This window comes from Catharus ustulatus, chromosome 1 (genome assembly GCF_009819885.2).
Source record: "Catharus ustulatus isolate bCatUst1 chromosome 1, bCatUst1.pri.v2, whole genome shotgun sequence".
NCBI classification, from domain to species: Eukaryota; Metazoa; Chordata; class Aves; order Passeriformes; family Turdidae; genus Catharus; species Catharus ustulatus.
The window spans coordinates 109,070,216-109,090,960 of record NC_046221.1 but is presented as its reverse complement, the minus strand read 5'-3'; the positions used below and the strand labels follow the sequence as shown (position 1 = coordinate 109,090,960).

The following is a 20,745-nucleotide window of genomic DNA, read 5'->3' as shown; positions in this document are numbered from 1 at the left end:
GAAGAATGGCCTGAAAGTACTTGTCGCTGCCAATAAATGTATTGATTTTTTTCACGTATTTATTTTTCAAAGCAGCAGACATTTCCTTAGCTCTGTGGGGAGGATTAATATGTAAGTATTAACTGGGAAAGTATGTCCCACAGAAACAGTGATATTTAACACTATCTCCAAGTAGGAAGCTTTGAATAAAAAATGAGCTATTTCTGCAAAAACAAATACTTAAGAGCAATCAAGTGCATATTTTTTATGCAAGAGATGACTGGAGAACTATATACATTGATTGTTAAAAGGTTTATGGAGCATAATGGCCAGTAGAAGTAAAGAATGAGTTAAGTGCTCATGAATATTGAAGAAGAGGTTACAAAACAGTGTGCATTGTATATGCAATATTTTTCTCAAGGACAAGGACAGCTTTATGGCAGAAAAAGTATTAAGCAATAAAAAAGATATATATTTGGTCTAACATACAAGGTATGTAGTACAGGAGGTCAGATGGCTGTACACTAACATAAATTACACTAATTAAAAATCCAAAAAGTTCCAGTGACTTCTGCTAATCGCACATTCTATCATGATGGCAATGAGAAACCTTGAGACGAAGTGTGTCCCATATTCATGCTGTGGAAAGTTGCCTCCATCACACTTCACTGGTGCGTATTTCATGCATTCCAAGAGCTTTAGCCTCCCATTTTGAAACAAGCCTTGTGAAATCAGTGTGCCTGCACAGGGGAGCCTACCTTGCCATGTACAATTTCCAGTCCAATGGCATCAACCTTGGCGCTGCTGACCCCGAGAAGAACCCCGTGCACCGCCGTTGTACGGAACTCCAAGGTGATGTTCACATCAGACCGCACTTTGTAGCCTTCTCTGACTGAAAGGAAGTTAGAAGCTTCTAGCAGAAGACTTGCAACCCACGGTACAAAGTTAAATATATCCTTTACCATTAAAAGGTCTACAAAAAATTGTTAATTATGTTACTGGCACAAGACCTTGCAGAACCTCTGGAAAGTAAGTCTTCCAAAGTCATAATTCCCATATTTTACTGTAAAAGATAAATTCCCAAATAAGGTTTTTTTTAATTTATTCAGATTTAATCCATTCTATCTCATTTGTAAGAAACAGTAAAGAGCACAAATGTAATCCTTCATGTTACTTCCCAAGTCTTTTGTCTTCATATTCTTTAACATCATGAACATGGGTATTCTTAGCTAAAGAAAGATGTAGCTAATTTTTTTTTCCCAGTATAAAAATCATTATCTCTTTTATTTGTGCAAGATAGCCCTTTTCAGAAATTACTACTTTTGGATGAATGGAGTAAAGGGATTCAGTTAGAAATCCATATGCAGGGCATGCACTCACTGTGTGAGGAGTCAGTTAATTATACACAGTCCCAGTAAGACCTAAAAGGAGTATGTTTTCATTAACATTAATTCAGTAAGGCACTGTTTTCATTTAATGACACTTACCAAGAGCAGCAAAGCCACTTCCATCAAAGAAAGTACCTTCCTGTACTATTTCATAGCATTTATTCACAGCAAAGATAGAGACAGGACTCTCATTGTCCAGTTGTTTGCCATTAATTGTCATGCTACCAATGCAGGCAGGAATACTGTGAGTAACCTAAGCATATGGAAACATAAGAGGCAATGTTTAGTATAAATTGCTGTGATGCTCTCTTAGGGATTCACCTGATTTCATTGTAGATAAAATATTATCTGAACAAAACACAGTAGAATCTAAAATATTTACACAATTAAATTTCTATTATTACATATAATTATGTAAGGTACATAATGTCTTAGAGTCAAAATCAAACAGTTTAGAAACAGAGCATACACTGCCTATAATACAGAAAGAATAGTATTTGTTTGACTGTGAGAAGGGATACGCCCGACAGTAAAAACATTCCAAACACGCTTCAGCAAATTAATGAGTAATCAAGATTTTTGCAGGACATTTTGCAAGCTCTCTTCATCAGAAAGGTTTATCTGAATCACTCCAGGGGGTGTCTGGACACTGGAACAGCTCCCCAGGGAAGTGCTCACAGCACCAGCCTGACAGAGTTCAAGAAGCATTTGGACAGTGCTCTCAGGCACATAGTGTGATTCTTGGAGTGTCCTGTGCAGGGCCAGGAGTTGGACTTTAATGATCCTTGAGGATCCCTTCCAAATTCAGGACATTCTACAATTCTATGAGAAACATTATCGTCATCACCATAATCCTCGTTGATAGAAAGGGTTGCACAAGGAGGAAGGTGACAAAAACCCACCCTCTAAAAGCATGTATTAAAAATATGTTTTAATCTAAAGACAGTAAACTCAGTCTTTCAGAGGTATTTAAGGGATCTAATTTGAATGCAATAGGACTAAGGTACCAAAACGTCTGAGATTGTGGATCATGTTTTTACCTTTTACTGTGAAAGACAGAAAATTATATTCTTTATCCATTTTTAACAGAGAAACAGAATGAAAAAAAGTTCTGTTAAGGGCTATTACTAACACACAAAGATATAAGCTGTAGCTGGAGTCATTAAGCCATAGAAAGCTAGAAAGATTGATCTAGTAAAGGGTCATTACTTTCCTTGTTGCTTCTTTCCCTAAGTACTTATTTCTAGCCTGTCAGAGACAGGATGCTGAATTTGATGACTTTGCTGGAATATGCTCATTTTAGTCTTGCAAAATGCCAGAAGCACCCCCCACCCCAAACCTTCTTACATTCCCAAGATTCTTTGGCACATAGTCTAAAGGGAGTCCTCCCACATAGAGCTTCCCTTCCACGTCCAAGGTGCTACCATCTCCCAGAGCATTGACTGCTACCAATTCTTGTCCGTCCACAATGATTGTACCTTTTCTTTTAATGTATTCTGTCTTTACCTGGAAAAAAGGGAAGCATGAAAACATCAATGAGTAAGCTGAATTTGTTACCTAGTCATCATTTGCCATTGAAATAAGCAAGACAAATTTTAGTGGATCAATTGCTTTGACATTCTGTTCTGAGGCACCCTATTGAAATTCTTCCTGAGGCTGTGACCATTTCTGAATGCAACTGAGCAGTTGAACAGTTTTCTTGTCTTCCCAAGGGCTCACAGTGATTTCATACTGTCCTGCCTAAGGTTTTCAGTGTTTTATTATTTCTTTAAATCACCAGTTTATTGCCTTAGGATATGGGTACGTCACTGAGTTTGGAGAAAGACGTTCTGTGCTGGCCTCCTGCAATTTCTGTGCAACCCAACAGCTGAGCCATCTCAGCTCTCTGAAGTGCACATTCCTATGCTGTCATTTTATGATAGGCAGTGCTACGTTCACTATGAGCAAAAAGATTTCCAGTTCTGTCCATCTTGTCACTTATGCCCTCATGCCTGCCTTACCCTAAAACAATTACTCACATGAGGCTAAGGGAAGTCAGCTAGCCATTTATTCTTTTCTATTTACTTTTAGCCCCTCTCAGAATCATGACTAGGTTCAAAATGAAATTTCATTAACATTTGGGCTGGTAAGGGTATAAAGGGGTAAAGCAGGGTTGTATGAGCAGAGTAGAGAATGAAAAGAAGTGGTGCCTCTTTCAGTAGCAATGCACTGATTGCAGAGCCACAGCAATGATCACCCCTAGCTGGGAGGTGTGACAGCTTTAATCTCTGAAGAAGGCTAAAGCTCCTGCCTTATGTCCTGGGTAGTAAAGATAGGTCAGCTCCTGTGTAGAATCTGTTCAGCTCTTAAAATGTGGATAATGTCAGTAGGAGTTTAATGTGAGTATGTGTAACTTTAAACAGGCAGCTGTAAGTCCTGGAGCATTCCTCCCTTCAGGGTAGGCAGCAGAGCTTAACTGTGATATCTCTGACAGAAGTTCACATTTCCTTTCTTCATGTTATTTTTTGCTGTTTTTTCTTCTGCTGATTATTTATGAAAAGCAAAAAGATCTCTGCTGATTCCCAAGGCACCTAGGAAAGCTGGCAGCTTTGTGTCATCAATCACTTTGTCCCACAGAAGTCACTTCCTAGAGTGAAGGCTTCACATATGGTTAAGTGAGGAGGGGAAGCTTAGCAGGATGAATATTGTCATCCTCACCTGCCTTCAGGAAAAGTGATATCCTCAGAGTTACTTCTAAAACTCCTGCATACATCACAGTCACTTCTCACACAGAAAGCCAGAGCCAGTAGCAGGTGGGCTGCTTGGAGGAGCTGGGCCAATAGAGACTGATGCAATTTTTGTGCAGAAGGCCCTGAGTGCTATGTGACACCTCCAAGCTGTAGACATAATTTCTCCTCGACTCTGCTTATGACAAGTCCTCCATGCATTTCAAATGTCCCCCTTTCTCATGTTGCCTTAACCAAGGAAAGGAAAGAGTGCTCCCCTGTTGTCACTGGCTGCTGTGATGTGCTCAGGTAGTAAGCGGTAAATGGGAGAAAAGGGAAACAGTGCACCCACAAATCTCTGTCACCCTGTCAGATGCTGAAGTGCAGGCCTTTGGTGACATAATGCATTGAAAGCTCTCTGTCAAGAAGGTCAGATTTTTTACACCTCTCTGTTCGGTCCTTCTCTATTGAAGACAACCATCACTATACATTTGGTGAATGATTTAATTCCTAAATAGTTTGAGATACTTGACAGTAGCTGGAAGATGGATTTGATGTACAATTAATGACAATTTTTAAAGGAAATAATTATCTAATAAAAGTTTTCTGAATGACTTCATTACTGGGTTAGAACCAGTTTGCTGTTACAACACAAAGTATATAGAGAAGGCAAGCAAAATCCATACCAGTACCACCAGGGAAGAGAAAATGGAGCACAGGATTGGCGACCACCTACCGTATGCCATTTTCCATCACTGACAACAGCAGGGTGAAGAGCTACTGCTTTTCCTTTGCCTAAATCAAATGAGAAATGGAGCTGTCCCCCATAAAGCTGTAGGGCTGCATAATCAACCTGGTTTTGGTGAGCCATGTAGTAAATCAGGCCACTGGAGGCAAAGGTTCTGAGATTCAGCTGGACGGAAAGTCTAGACAATAAAAATTCAGTGTTACTGAAAGGTATTTCTTCTGCAGTGATGAAAAGCTTTTCTGGACACAGAGAACAGCCTGAACCAATCTACTGTTATGAAAGGAGATTTATTATTACAAAGGCCAGAAAAGTAGAATTTGTGTTGATTCTAAGAAAGCATGACTTAAAATGTATTTCATAATGAAAATCAGTGCTGTACCTGTCAGAAGTGGAAAAAATGCTTGTCAAAGAGCAAGATGAACTCTAAGAGGGACAGGCTCAGTTGTTTGTGACTGCAGGTTTGCTTATTGCCCCAAGAAAGGAACCCATTCCAGGATAACTATGGCATCCATTACTATTAGCCAGGCTTGCTGGGATATTATGGGCAGACTGAGAACAGAGGGAGGCTTAAAAGGTAGAGGAGATTAATGAACCATTTATTATGTGGACACCAGGTTCAGAGTACATGGCATCAATCCTCTGCAATGTCCTTTGCTCAGTAGCTGTAACAGAAGGGCTAGAAGGAAAAACCACTCTTTTCTCAATGCCTGCAGGGACTTCCTAAGTTGAAAGAAGCAAATACAAGTGATGGGGACTTTGTTGGGAGCCTCTCAAGTAAAAGAGGCAGAAAGGTTCATACATAAGGTCTTAACAAAATGTTTCTTCTCAGCAGCCTTGTGTCCTTCAAGTGCACCTTCAAACACAGAAAGTGCACTTGCAGAAAATAGAGGGGAGAGGGTGAGATGTCATCTGCACCAGACAAAGGAATAGGGACTGGATGTGAGCTCTGTATGTGCAAAAAAGAAATTAAAGTATTTACAGAGGGTACAGTGAGACTCAAGTCTGAGAGGAAAAAAATGCAGAACTCTGACCATGAATTACTAAATTCATGATCATTAACCTGGGATACTTTATTCCATGAGGAGCTCACAGAAACCTGAAGTGAGGGCCATGTTCAAAGCTGGCAATGCAGTGATCAATCATGAAAACCATCGCTGCACTTCTTGCAGCTCAATACAAAATAACACTGTGTGCATGTGTAATTCAGGATATACTCACTTCTTCCTGACAACAGACTGATTGAAGAGCAGGGTCAAGTGGCTGCCTTTGGCAAGTCCAAACTGATGGGCACCTTGAACACGATCAGGCAGCTCATCTTTTGCACAAACTACCTGTTAATGAAAGGTCTTTATTGAGTAGGATGGTGTCAGGTGCTGCCCAGCAACTGCTGAATGACAATGTGGCTGCATAGAGCTTTGTAGGAAACAAAACTGAGCCACAAGATAACAACAAAATATACAGCAAAACATCAATTAACTAAATTCCAACCTATCTCCAGGCTCAAAAAGAACTAATTCTAATGATTAAGCTATTTCTCATAGACAGCACTGGCCTTTTCTACTGAGAAATGTTTGCAGTTTGAGACATACTTAATTCACTTTTTGTCTTAATTGATAGCCCTTTTGAAAACTAATGCTAGAAGTAAAATTTCAGTGGGAAAATATTATAGGTTTGGTAGAAATATTTTCCCATTTTATGAGGACACACATTTTTCTTATGATTTGGAGTATGAAGAGCTAAGTAACAGAGTATAAACCAATGCTCTACTTTAGCCCTAAAAAGGACAATTTGTTTCTTTTTTTAGTTGCAATTGTATGCATGAAATCTTGCTCTTTTATAAAATCAAATGTAAAAAATCTTGTTTTCTGTTGCCACAGGAAAGTGGTTTCAGAATGCTTTGGAAACCCTTCATTATAAAGATGTGCAGCTGCAGGAGGAGAGAAGTAATGTGCCTTCTCTCTTGGGAACAGGACTGTGTGAGAGGAAACAGGTGCCAGGCAAGCTGCATTCAGACACTGTGTCTCTCAAGTGATTTGTGCCTCCTCTCTGACACAGAGCAGAGACTGTATGTGTGTGACCAGGAAAATGCGAATGCAGAACTGCACAGCTACTGCAAATTTGGGCACAGAGTCCTGTTGGCAGGAATACACCAAGGTAATAGTTACAGTCAAGTCCTTCTGTTGGGAGATTATCATTCCACTTTTTCTTGTTGTTGCTGCTGCTGCTGCCTGAAGAGTGATAAACCTAGCTACATTTCCATTCCAAATGGCCAACAGGCTGCTACAAAGGTTAGTATCAGTTTTTCTCTAGGAAACACAAATTTCAAATCAATATCCATTGAACCATTCCATACTGCAGAGGAAGCAAATGCATGAGGTCTATAGTTGGATAATTCTCCACAAAGAAAGGACAAAAGAGGTGGCAACAGAGCTTTGCTGCAATACACACTTTTTTTGTGTCTGTGAGAGGTCTCAGGGGAAGTGGTAGAGCCTGAAGTTCAGGCTGAATCACAATGTCTGATGGCACAACAGCTGTTTTAGGCTTCTCTGACAGAAAGCAGCTGTCCATATCCACATGTTCATACTTCATGGAAGTGGTGAAATATAAAAGCCTACATTTAAAATAAACAACACATTTTTAAGAGGTTAATTTCTGCTTATTTCCGAAGCAGAAGGAGAGTATTTTTCAAGGTCTTTCAGTAGTATCAGGAGAAAAGGAAAGAAAAGAAGTGGCATCTTTGACAAACAGATTGAGAAGTGGCAAATAATCCGTCCACAGAACAATATGAATCTATAATATTTTTGGAAAACCATTCTGTGTGTCACTGCAGATGAAATTATAGTAGAGAAAGCTGTGCTTTGTCCAGCATCTCCATAAACATTGAAGACATTTTTAATACTATTTAGAAATAGAGCTAGTAATATCCATTTTCTGTCTAATAGTCAGATCATGAGTATCATGCATATCTTATGTTAAAAACCAAGCAAATGGAAGTGTCATGGAAGAGATCACAAACTAAATTTAACAATTACTATACATGGTTTTCCAAAACAAGGCAGTTACCCTTCTGACTTACTCCTTGTTAAAAATAAGGTTGCTGATACAGCCATGAAAGGAGCCAGCCAATTTTATCCCTAAGATGCCCTCTCCTGCTGGAATGCCACCAGCATAGAAGTTGGAAATATTAATTGGGCTATTTTCTGCTGCTGAACCAAGCCTCAATTCTGCAGGTTTGCTTTCATCCACCTGTACAGTTATGATCCTGAAAAAGATAAAGTAGGGAAAACATTCAGCAAGGTCTTAGAGAGTCATTTTCAGATGAAAACATTCCTATCGGCCTCAAAAATGTGCTCTTCTAATAAATAAAGATTCCATTACTTTGATAATCCTTTCAATGTCTTAAAGGTGGAAGCCCTTTTTTGACAATTTTTAAAATGTAAAGTTTTGTTAAATATCTTTCTGAATTATTTTGATAGCTGTGTATCTTTTTTTCTATTACTATTTAGTATGCTTGTACTCAAGTGCCCCAAGCTGTTCTAGAGATTCTGAGAGCTTTCAGCTACACCTCTATCAGTGGCTGTATAAAATTACCATGTAAATCAGAACATCTGCATTGACAGCAGAAAAACACAGCCCTGATTATCCCACCTAATAAGCTAGCAAAGGCAATTCCTCAGAGAGTGCAGTGAACTGACAACAGCATATAATAATTAAACAGGTAGTACTCTTTGCAGTCATATGTACCTCTTATTCCGAATTAGGATGACAGAGTGTTCTTGTCCATCACTGTATGTTCCATTAGCAGACTGAAGAACTACTTTCCTAGTACTTGCTCTATCTCCAGCATTAACATGCACTACAAGATGACCATCAATCAGCATGATGGAAAAGAATGGCTGTAGATTCAATCAGAGGATTAATTTTTAACTGTAGCTCAATTTTCAGGCACTCATTTAGTGTTTAAACAGAACATACATAAGAAAAAAAAATTTACCTCCAACCTTGTTGCAAACTTTTTAATGAAACACAAAGTCTAGTAGCAATTGTATTGGTACCTCTCAGAGTGCAAAGCCTTCTAACAGCAAACACAAATGCTGGATGTTTCTCTGGTCAAAATAACTCTAGGTAAAGTGCAAGAGTTGTTTGTTTTGGTTTTTTTTAATACACACACACACACGCTACTCCTTCTCTTAGAGCAGGAAATAGTAAGATTTTCTATTTGGATTTTAGAGGCTCCAACTGTACAACAGACACACAATATATATAGCAACTTGATTTGATTTTACAAAATAAAAATGGCAAAAATAATCCCCAAAACTTCTTTGTTTTCAGTACTTGCCAAATGTGCTTGTCTTCGTTGTCGCTTTTCCAGTCCCCTACTGAGTCCAGCAAGGATGATGCCACTGCTGTTCTTTGTAGCAAAAGTTGCCATTAATTCTGACTCTGGGCTTAAGGACTTAGGTACCAGCTCAATATATCCATTGTTCATGATGCTCACACTGTGAATAGGCTAATTTTTGAAGAACAGAAATAATTACTGAATTTATCCCTACATAATGTCAGGTAAGGAAAAAAATCAAATATAGATTAGATTATTTTAGAATTTTTAAAGATAAATCTGTTTCAACTCACAGTAAACACCACTATTCCATTAAAATAAAGATCATAAAACTTTAAAGTCTCGTACCTCCAATACACAGCCTTTTCTTACTCCATATGAATTTCTAAGCAAGTCAAAGGTGGAACGAGATATTTCAAGATTCTTGATGCATCCCACATACACTCTACTATTAAGACCTTTCCTGAAACACAAAACAAGGCTTTCTTTCCAAGGAGTAGTACTTGGAATGTCCTGGGAGAAAAGGTTAATTTCTCTTCAATAAGAAAAGAAAGAGATCTGTTTTAAAGAATGCAGTTTATCTGGTGTAAGTGAAAAGAGATGTAGTCTAAGTTTTACGCTCAGATACTAAATCTGGTCTTAAAAAGAGTCAAGATAATGTTGTGCCCAAATTAAAGCATGCAAATGTGTAATGCTGTGTTGCCAGGTCAGGTAATTTCTCAAAACTTTAAGGTGAATCTTCAGCTGAAAGAAAATGGATTGTGTAAAAGGGTAAGAGCAGCTGTCTACTATGCAGCATTTATTTTCACTTTTCAAGTCCGGAAGATGCCTAATTTGATTCCTAGTTTAAGGCTGAGAAATCTAAGGCTAACCTGTCATAATCCCTTACAGGCTGGTATGCCAGCTAAGATCAACAAATCTGCAGTCTGTAATGACTGTGCAGAGACCAATAATGTACTAGAATTTACCTTATTGTCAAGAGCATACAGGAAGTTTAATTAGATTTTCTCCTGCCATATTTATCCTTTCACAGTGAAGCCAGTGGAAGAAATGTGACTGCAACTTCAGTACAGACGTGCAATACAAAAAACCCCCATAAACTAGAGACAGGCTATAAAATATGTGTTTGCAATGTTTTCTGTTGATCTGCTCACAGTTGTTTTTCCTCTGCTCCAAGTTACTGAATTACAGGAATTCCGTAGTACAACTTTTATCCTTAAGCACAGTTTGCCCATAAATGCCATCTGGAAAACGCAAGGCTCGCACAGGTAGGGATCAAAGGAGCATCATTGCAGACAGCAGTGCTGATTGCTTGCCCCAAAGAGCAGGGGGGTCTGCTGTGGCAGCTACTGTGGTGGAAATCACCCTTGGAGGAATAAAACAAAATTAATTCTGATCTGAACTGCAGCATCAGGGCTACCAGTGAAAAGCACCATATCAGAGTTTGAAGTCAAAGGACAGATGTGGTATACATGGTCATAAACTAAACTCCAGAATTCACTTTTTTCTTTAATTTCAGAGGAGATAAGAGTGTGTAAAAGTTCTTCCTTCACCTTACAAGATTCTTAGCAAAGGTGCAAAAGTGAGACACTTTACCTCAGAGCCCTTGATCTTGGTAGCCCACCAATGAAGATTGGGTCCTTATCAGAGCGGTTCAGGTCTGAGGCAACTCCAGGAGATTCTCCTTGCTTGGTTTCTTTATAATTAAGGTTATAAGCATCCATTACTGCCAAAATTCCTGCAAAGAAAAGAGAGCAAAGATCTGGAGAAGGACATGAATACACATTCTTCCCTTCTGGCAATCTTGTCCGTAATAAAGGAAAATGTATTCATTGACTTGAACATGTATGGACAATCTTCTTATTTTTGCAATGAGCAATTTATTGTACTTCCAGCTATTCTGTTAATCTTATTCATTCCTCTCTGTCAAAACCAAATCTGGAGAAGTCTACAGGAAAATAGGTACATATGAGAATATGTTATAGCTATTAGCACATATGCGTTATTGCCAAACAGGCCCCCACAGAACAGTTGTACTAAGTAATTTAAAATGCAGAAGAGAAAACATGATCCCTCATCTACAGGCTCAGACAAAAATCTGAATCTTTAAAGATTATTGGTATGCAGTTTCTACACTACCTGCTCTTTATGCGATGCGCTAAACCAAGCACAAGATTCACACCGTGGTCTTTCTAAAAGTATTATAGGGGTGGCTGCTAAAGACACTGCATTGGAAGTGATCAAATTTGGTTGCAGTCATGTTCCCTGCAGCTGTCTTAGATATTTGTATTTGTAAATGTGCAGACACACGGATTTTTCAGTCTTTAGCCTACCTTGCTTCTTATTCCGATTGAATGAGATTTTGTACCACGTTCCATTGTTGTAACGATTTTCTGTTGTAAGAGTAAGGGGTCCTGAACCAAGATCAACAGTCACCCTCACTTTGCCATCAACAAGCTCAAGGGACAAGAAATCTCTCTGAGAGGAAGAAAAAAAGCCCACAAAACAAAAACAGATTACAAACTAATGGATTACATTGCTGGAAATAAAATCTTCCTGACAAGTTCATCCCTGGCAGGTTTGGCCTACTGTGTGGAAAAGATTTCGTAACTCTTGCACCTGGTCTATTTGTTACACCCAAGATGCTCATCTTCACTATATTTAGGAAAATTAAGGTTACAAGTACCTCTCAAGGATGTATTTTTGTTTTGTCTTATTATCCTTACTTAAATGCATTGTGGGGTTTGAGTACTCGGCAGAGGAAGAGGTAAAGTCACATTTTCCTAATTCTGGATGAAGTTAAAAGTAATTTGATAGTTAGTGTAACAATCAAACACTATGATATTTTTTCTGCAAGAAGCAAAGACCTTCCTCAAACATTGAAAAAGACTTTCTGAATTGCATTAAAGGTGCCCCCTCTGAACTGTAAAGCTTAAATCAGATATCATTGTGCAATGTATTCAGGCAGTGAGTACATAAAGCAAATGAATAATGCAGAGACTCTGAACGAATCTGTACCCAAACAAAGCTTTTTGCCTCCTAAAGGAATAGAAAACCACCATCTAAGAATGCAGTAAACTGCATGACATGACAATGAAGGTCTGCTGATGGGTCTGGGTTATATTGCTGTTGCAGGAGTTTTATTTAATTTGTTTCAGTTTACTGAATTCCCATCTTATGGATTTAATTCAATATGGTTTTTCATTATTATATTGTCCTTCTGCAAGCTGAGTTCCATAACATTTTTACATTCTGAAAAGGTTTCTCCAACAGAAAGAAACTAGCTTGTTGCCCTTACTGTTTCCTTTTCTGTCCTTTAGTTAAGTAATCATTAATTTTAGTCTAAAATTATTTATTTTTACTATAAAATTTAAATAAATTATGAAGAATCATTTTAATTGTTTAATTTTGCCCTTTGTTTTGCTGAACATTTGCTCTAATGAGTTGTCCTCTAGGATTCTTGTCTTTATTCCTTTGGCTTATGATGCTAATCACAGGTGACAAACTACACAAAAGTAGTAATATGCTCTAATATATGTGAGCTGAAAAATAAAGAAACCAGTAAACCACCAAATTATCTAAGACCATGTATGACAATTTAGGAATCTGATCCATTTTCTTACAGTGCCATTTGAAGCAAGATACAGAAGAAGCCCATTTGGTGAAAAGGTACTGAAAAATATTATTATCTGAGTCACTGTTGAGCGGAGTGCCTTTTCCACAACTGAGTATCCACTGCCATCAAAATGGAATGAAGTGTCCTCATCCTGTGGGCTACAGAAATAGAAGTAAAAAAATGTTAACTGAACATTTGTTTTTTCACAGTAGTTTTTATATAAAATATAAGTTACAGTAAATTCACGAATACAAGCCGCACTGAGTATAAACCGCATCTCTGGGTGTTGGCAATATTTCGTTTTTTGTCCATAAATAAGCCGCACCCGAGTATAAGCCGCTCTGTCATTCGCAGCGAGGACCCGCGTGCAACAAAGTTGCCAAATAGTAACAGAACGGCGGAAGAGCGGGGTTTACTGGCTCGGCTCGGGCTGTGCAGGCTCGGCTCGCTAGGGGCTGCCGACGGGGCCAGGTAGCCCAGCCCGGCGCTGCCGCTCGGCGGGGCCACTGGGGGCCAGCCGCCGCTGCCACTGGGCTCGTTCACCACAGCCCAGCGCTGCCCTGTGGTGGCAGGCAGGGACGGAGCCGCCCCCGCTCCCGCGGCGGCGGCAGCAATGGCGGCCCAGGTCCCCCGCCACCTCCCAGAGCCACGGCAGTGGCGGCGCGGCCTTCCCCTCTCCTCCCCGAGCCACGGCAGTGGCGGCGCGGACTCCCCCCCTCCTCCCAGAGCCACAGCAGGGGCGGCCCAGGTCCCCCCCCCTGCTCCCAGAGCCGCGGCAGTGGCAGTGCGGGGCCCCCCCGTCTCTCCCCTGGGCTGCGGCAGAGGAGGGAAGGAAAGAGCTCTCCTGCCTCTCTCCCCGCCCCCCGTGCTGCCTGCAGGCAGCCAGGCTCCACTCGCGGTGCAACAGAGTAGCAATTTGTAACAATCGCGAAATGCCGACTTTGCAGCTGCTCGGCTCGGCACTCTGGCTGGCACTTCTGAGGTTGTAAATGTCAGAAAATTATTCATATATTAGCCGCTCCTGAGTATTAGCCGCATTTCCGGTTTAGGAGCAAAATCTTAGTCAAATTGGTGAGGCTTGTATTCGTGAAATGACTGTAGAGCATAGGATAGTTTAGGTTGGGAGGGACCTTAAAGCCCATTCCATTCAACCCCCTGCCATGGGCTGGGACACCTTTCACTAGACCAGGTTGCTCAGAGCCCCCTCCAACCTGGCCTTGAAAACCTCCAAGAATGGGGCGTCCACAATGTCTCCGAGCAACCTCTTCCAACATCTCACCACCCTCATAGTAAAGGGTAAATAGTAAATCTAATCTAAACCTACTCTCTTTCAGTTGGAATCCATTCCCCCTTGTCCTGTCACTCCATGCCCCTGTAAACATTCTCTGTCCATTTTTCTGGTTAGCCAACCAGTACCCTTCAGGTACTGCTGAGTCAGTGCAGCCTCCAGGCAGTGATTTATAAAGTGTGGGGAAAAGCTTGAATCTTGATGTAATGAATAACTGAAGGATTCTAGCCAACGGCCACTTCCATTACACAACCTCACAACACATGATTTAGCCATGGGGAAGGATGCACACAAGATAAGTGTTCATCCCTTATATACAAAAATAAAAGCCAAACCCAGTGATTTCTTCAGGGAAAAAAATAATTGTTACAGCATACACCCTCTAAATTAAAACATGTCATCCATTTATCAAAATGCTTTGCATAATTGCACTTACAATACATGATCTATTAGCCCCTTTCCCTGCAGCACAAGACTTGTAAAAAATATCTCATACAATCAAACAGCACCCTCTGCTGTTTCTGCATGAAATATTCTGCAAAGGGAATATGGACAAGCATATTTCTTTTCTATTTCTTAAACATAAAAAGAATACAGTCTGCAAAAGGTACCAAGCTCAGTAGTTACAGTTTTGCCATCAAATTTTTTTGTAAGACTGCTTTGCACTGTTTCTTACCCTAGAAAAGAATAAATTTGTCTTACTGGAAAGCAAAGATTCCAAAGTATTTTGGTTTGCTGGTAGTCTCTACTTCCCATGCACAAAATAGAGAGCAACAATAAAACTCCTCTGAGAAAGTGATTCAAAAACTGAAATTCCATACAAGCAAGTTATTTGACACCACTGACATATTCAGATTAATGTGCTCAGAACTGTAAGTTAATGATCAGTGAAACAATTTGTCTGAGCTCCCTATTTTTAGTTAACACCAAAATATAACATTACAAATATAAATTATTCTAAACCTGTTAAAAAAAAAAGAAAAAAAAGAAAAAAAAAAAAGAAAAAAAAGAGACAAAATACCTTCCAAAACAGCCATTGCACTTGCCCTCTCTTTCTATGTAGTTCCAAAGACCAACAGATTTGCCATTCAGGGATGCCTCTCCTAGGCACCCTTTAAAATGGGTCACCTTAACAGCAGGTGATTTCTATAAGACAAGAAATACTTCATGAATACAAATTAGTGTTAAGTACTCTGAAAATTATGCTGCAAAATTTTTGCTTGGTTGTTTTCTTTGAACTTTGTTAGATATAAGTCATAATAAGAAAACAACATGTTTTGGTATAACTATTAACAATTACAATTCAAATAATAATAGATTAGTACATCAAAAAAGTAAAATAACTATATCCTTGACCTACTTACACACCTCATTGCACGAATAACAGTTGCAAACTAAAAGAAACCATGGAAGAAGTAAACAAAATCCAAATTCATTTTATAATGTCTATACATGGTGCATGCAGACACAGATGGTCCTGGTTAAAATTTTATGTAAAAATGCCCAGCGAAAATTAACTTCAGGATACTATAAGACCCTTACAGCATCTCTGCTTTATCCTCAGAGTACCTGGCATTTCTTGATGAAGTAAGCAAAACATGCAATTACTTCTAATGCAAGTGTATTTCTTAAACATGTTCAAAACAATTAACAGAAGGCTGATCTCAGAATTTAACCTTGATTTGCCCTCCAAGTCCTCCAAAAAACATTAGGGTTGACTTGTTAACATCCAATATGCTGGCTGTCCCTGGAGAGGTTCCAGATTTAGGTGAAGGCTTCTGATTGGAGCTCATTTCCTCTATGCTGAGTGTACCTGTTTTTCCAAACCTGCCAAATACAAATACTAATAAATAGTCTTAGAAATCACCAGGCCTAACTAACACATACATTCTATTGGCTTTTCTTTCTAAGGACGAGGAAAATCTCATCACTGAAAACCTCAGTGGATGCTTTTTGTACAACACTTATGACATTCTCGTTTTAATTACCTGGTGGCATGTATTCTGTGCCATTTGTTGTTGTCAATTTGAAAATCAGGGTATTCCACTCTTGTTGATCCAGAGCCCAAATCCCAAAGAAGAGCGACCTTACCACGTCGCATCTCCACTGCCAGGAAGTCTGTCTGAAAAACAGCAGAGCCTATTCTAACTCATGGCATCGAATGTGCATTTTCACCAGTAACATGGAGAAAGTCTTTCCAGATTCATGTCCCTACATCCCATATTACAGGAGTTGAGCTTTAGCAAAATCAGGCTTTTCACTCAATTCGAACGAAACACAAGTCCTTCAGGTTATATGCAAGTAGTTGAATGTTTTCTTTATGTAATATATATATATAAACAGGAGATGTACACATACATAGATGTCTAGAAATATACAATCCTGAGTGTGAATGACTTAACTAGTCTGTAGAAAAGTACTATCCCATGATAGTGTGCCTCTAGGAACTAACAGCTGTGCATTTATTGGGATTACAGAGGGAATGAAGAGGACAGAAATGTGTCAGTGAGCCACCCCACTTCTTGAAGCCGGCTCTCATGAGCACGGTGCATCCACCCATTTGAAAGGGAGTGTGAAAGCTGTGTTTCCAAGCAAATCCTTTGATATACTGCAGCTTGCTACATGAAAGTATCACAGAGGGTGTTACTCTCCATGTGATTAATGCACAACACAGGAAAAGGAAGGGGAAGTTTCATCACAGGGCCAAGAGGCAATGGCTAAGGAATCTGGTGCTTTCATTCTCTATCTCTGAAAATGTCTGGAATCATCTAAGGCACAATAATATTTCCACTCCTAGTGAACACATCTGTCTGCAAGGGGCCCCACTTGGTTACTGAGTTTGACATCAAGTAAGAAAAAGCATATTTCAAACTTTTAAACCTTTTTAAAGTAATTTAAAACTTTTGACTACCATCACGTTCAGTACACCAGAAACTTACCTTTCCATTGCTACCCAAGTAGAAAAGGAGGTTATCTGGTTCAGCAGTTTTCACATTGAGTGTTAAGGTGTTGTAATTTGTAGATGAAATTTGGGGTTGATAGGCACGAATGCAATCTCTGTCTGCTGATACTGCAACTTTAATCTGGGAGGAAAAGAAGAAAATGGAATCTAAACAAGTCTCAGTGTACACAGGACTCATTTGTGGAGTATGTACCCAGCTTCTGATCAACAAATGCAAAAACTTTTGCTGAGATCCTTCCACAAAATCTAAGCATTGCTACCTGGGTTTGATTTTTGCAATCTTGGAGGTATCACTTGATAAAGAGATTCACAATAGAAAAGAATGAAATCTATCTTAATACAATCATTCAGTTGGGAGGTTTGGATCAGTAAATAAACTATTCAAATACCTCAGAAAATAACAAGTCTTGGGTCAGAAGAACATATATCAGCAAAAAAGGCATGTCACAATATCAGAAAATAAAGATACAGAAATTCAAAATGTTTTAAAATAAAGGAAAACATTTCTATGTAATATATGTATATAGTATATAATGTATGCATATAATCTATGTGGAGAATTTTTTTTCTTACTAAATTAAGAAGGCAGACCCTCTGCAATAATTCTGATTATTTCAAATTTGCAATAGTTTACACAATATTAAAAAAATACATTTATAAATATGGCAAGTTCAACTTTTAAAGATTAAATAAATCATATTCCTGCTGTCATACCCCTAAGACCACTGTTTAGTAAACTGATAAAGCATTGATCCAAGCTAAATGCAGCCAAACTTCCAGCAGCTTGGTAGTATAACGACAGAAAATCCATTTTAGCAAGAAAAAAGGCTTAATTCCTTTAACTTCCTGGAATAGATCTGTAACTGCTAACTGCATATAGCACATGTGTATGTATGCATGATCTGGACACAGATACATACTTTCTCTTGTGTAGCAAAAAATTACAAACAAATCAACAAACAAAAAGGATCAAACAAAAACCCAAACAAAAATGCACAAAAATACAAGCAAAAAAAGCAAACAAAAAACAAAACAAAGCAAACCCCAAAAAAACCAAAACAAAAAAAACCCCAACTAAACCCTAACCCCCATGCCCCCCCAAACAAAACACATTCCTTCAAATTGGAAAAAGAGATTTTGCTTAACAATTCTTTTCACCTTGCCAGGAACCTCTGTGGCTTATGACACCTCAGAAAATACCATTCTCTTTTTTTATGCAGTTGTTTCATTAAGCTTCAGTAGACTGTGACATAGAAGCAATAACCATTTAATTAAGAAGATGTACAGGAAGAACTCAGTGCCTTCTGGTTTTTTTAAAAAAACCTCCCAAAACCTTGCAATAACATGTCCACAATTATGTCAAAGGCATACCAAAAATTACTCATTTTCATTTTTCTCTCACAGTCTAATGAGATCCGTACTACAGTTGATTCACTTTTGCTGTCTTTAAGGGAGAAGCAGAGATTTAAAAACAAGTATACTGTCATAAAGTACTCTGGATGCTCAGCTACTGCTTGCAAAGACCATTTGGACATGACAGGTCAAAGACGGCAAATTTATTGATGGAATCAACACTCTTGACAAAAATTTGCAACGGTACTTGATGTTTTATGGGTGCACCCCACATCAATCTCTAAACAATCTCAAAAATTAACATCTCATACTAAAGAGAAAAACAGTGTACCATCCCCCAACTTGTCTCTTTCTCGTCAAAATCTCTCATGACTGCTGTCTGACACACTATGTTTCATTATTTTTATGGGAAACAGGAGGAAATAGCAGATAAATTACTAGCTTGCTGTTCTTACAAACTCACAAATGCAATAAGAACCTTGATGCTAAAACCTTAAAAATGTACCAACAACCCCTGCCAGTGTGATTTTAGCATCAGTCAGTGCTCTTTGGACTTCACTGAGGCTCCACAACAACAACGAGGTACAGGTACCTTGAAGGTAAATTTTATGCTCCTTATCTCAAAGAACCTCCTTGCTAAAAGTGAAAATTCATTAAAGTCTGGCATTATGGAACTTACAGATGCTGCCTGCTTGCGGGCCTGGTTGATAAGTTCTTTAATTTCAGACAGATTTCTGTTCAGGTTCTCCTCTAGCATTTTCAAAGGTTTGAGTCTGTCCAACAAAAGACTTGCTTGTGCTTCAACTTCTTTAACTTGTTTTTCAGCTGTGAATGCTGTGAAAACATAAAAGAAATGTTGAAGCAGGGTGAAAGTAAATGTACTATTCATGGCTAAAATACTTAGCCAAGGTAGCCAGTGTGTGATCATTTTGGTGTCAGCAACTTTTAACATCAGTAATGGATATACATCCCATGTGAATCCTCCAGAGAACTTTTAAAAAAGTTAGCATATTTTTACTGAATTAGAAATAAACCCTCAATCCATCAGACTCATGTTTAATGCCTGTTAAAACTGAATATTAATACTGCTTCTGCAAGCAGTGACATTTCCACCGAGCAAACTTACCAGCTTTTGATGAATCAGTTATGAGCTCACTTGTTTTTCTCAAAGAGTCATTAACTTGGGACAATGTAGAAGATGTATTCATTAGCTTTTGACTGAACTCCCCAAAATTACTTAAATCCACCACAGCACTGGTATTTGCAGACACAGCCAGCTCTTTGACTTCAAGCATGTATTTCCTGGTATCTGAAACACAGTTCCAAGGTTAAAACACATTCAAAACTTTCATGCATTCTTGTGACTAACAAATGCCTGGCTTTGTAACAGCAGCTACAAACATAGTCAAAATACTAGGAATGCAGTCAGTTACATTCCTGCCACAGTAAGAATTGTATTTTTGTTTCTTTGGGGAACTTGATTCTGCCTATTTCATCAGGAATTTTGTATGAATGCATCAGGCTCGCAGTATTTAAGTTCCCTAAATGAGTGCTGGCACCCATACTTGTCTGAGACTTCAGTTTTGAATCCTATGCAAAGCTGGTGAGGTAGAAGGTCTAGCACACCCTTGTTTTTGGCTACCATCACCTGTATACTGAGTGCACCACTCCCAATCTCAGCCTGCCCCTTACACCCCCCACCCACAATAGTGGGAAGATGCTGCAGCAGGCAAAAACGGCCTGAGTTAGAGCTCCAAGGATCTTTCTTCACCACTCTCTACACAGTGAGCAATGCCACCATGAATCTCTGATCAGGGGGAAAAGAAAAGAGAAAACCTCAAGAAATGTGACAACAAAGTTGAAATCAAACAATGTTAAGCTGTGAGTTAAGGAGAACACTCCTGTAATTTTAATGACTTAATTTTCAATGTGTAGCTTTATGTCAGATAGCATCCTGCAGTTCATATCCAATCATCACTACCATTACCCTTTAGCATGAATTAGATCTCTGAATTGCAAAATGGGTATTTTAGGCTTTGAACTTAGCATTCTAATCCAGATTCACAGTAGAATTAAACAACCCTAGTAAGAGGTCTTTATCAGTGTTTTTCTAACTCAAAACACATTATTAAGATTGGCAAAGTATTTCAGACCCTCTTATTCACAACTTCAAAGTAATTTTCTTTATTAGTTTCCATGAGCTCTAGGTCTTGCCTTTATTCAAAATAATGACTGAGAAAGAGGAATTCTTACATTTTAGAAAAGTATAGAAAATAGATTTTAATCAATTAAATGAAGTCAGCATTTACAACAGAAAAACATTTACATGCAGACTGTGAAATTAACAGATTAGCATAAACAATTTTG

The 20,745-nt window shown here is 38.8% G+C and overlaps 1 protein-coding gene across 1 annotated transcript in view; it reads right to left on the bottom strand.

The window, feature by feature from the left end:
- LAMA1 (laminin subunit alpha 1) overlaps positions 1-20,745 on the bottom strand; it is a 103,692-nt gene that overhangs the window by 2,668 nt on the left and 80,279 nt on the right. The window contains exons 43-61 of the mRNA XM_033077008.1: positions 19,505-19,687; positions 19,058-19,212; positions 17,003-17,146; positions 16,052-16,185; positions 15,740-15,890; positions 15,085-15,209; positions 12,783-12,933; positions 11,493-11,637; positions 10,756-10,897; positions 9,508-9,622; positions 9,160-9,330; positions 8,565-8,716; positions 7,897-8,082; positions 7,269-7,431; positions 6,039-6,151; positions 4,809-4,998; positions 2,715-2,873; positions 1,467-1,620; positions 738-871 (exon numbers count right to left, since the gene is read on the bottom strand). Of these exons, the coding sequence (XP_032932899.1) occupies positions 738-871; positions 1,467-1,620; positions 2,715-2,873; positions 4,809-4,998; positions 6,039-6,151; positions 7,269-7,431; positions 7,897-8,082; positions 8,565-8,716; positions 9,160-9,330; positions 9,508-9,622; positions 10,756-10,897; positions 11,493-11,637; positions 12,783-12,933; positions 15,085-15,209; positions 15,740-15,890; positions 16,052-16,185; positions 17,003-17,146; positions 19,058-19,212; positions 19,505-19,687 (2,867 nt within the window). The remainder of the gene's footprint in view (positions 1-737; positions 872-1,466; positions 1,621-2,714; positions 2,874-4,808; positions 4,999-6,038; positions 6,152-7,268; positions 7,432-7,896; positions 8,083-8,564; positions 8,717-9,159; positions 9,331-9,507; positions 9,623-10,755; positions 10,898-11,492; positions 11,638-12,782; positions 12,934-15,084; positions 15,210-15,739; positions 15,891-16,051; positions 16,186-17,002; positions 17,147-19,057; positions 19,213-19,504; positions 19,688-20,745) is intronic.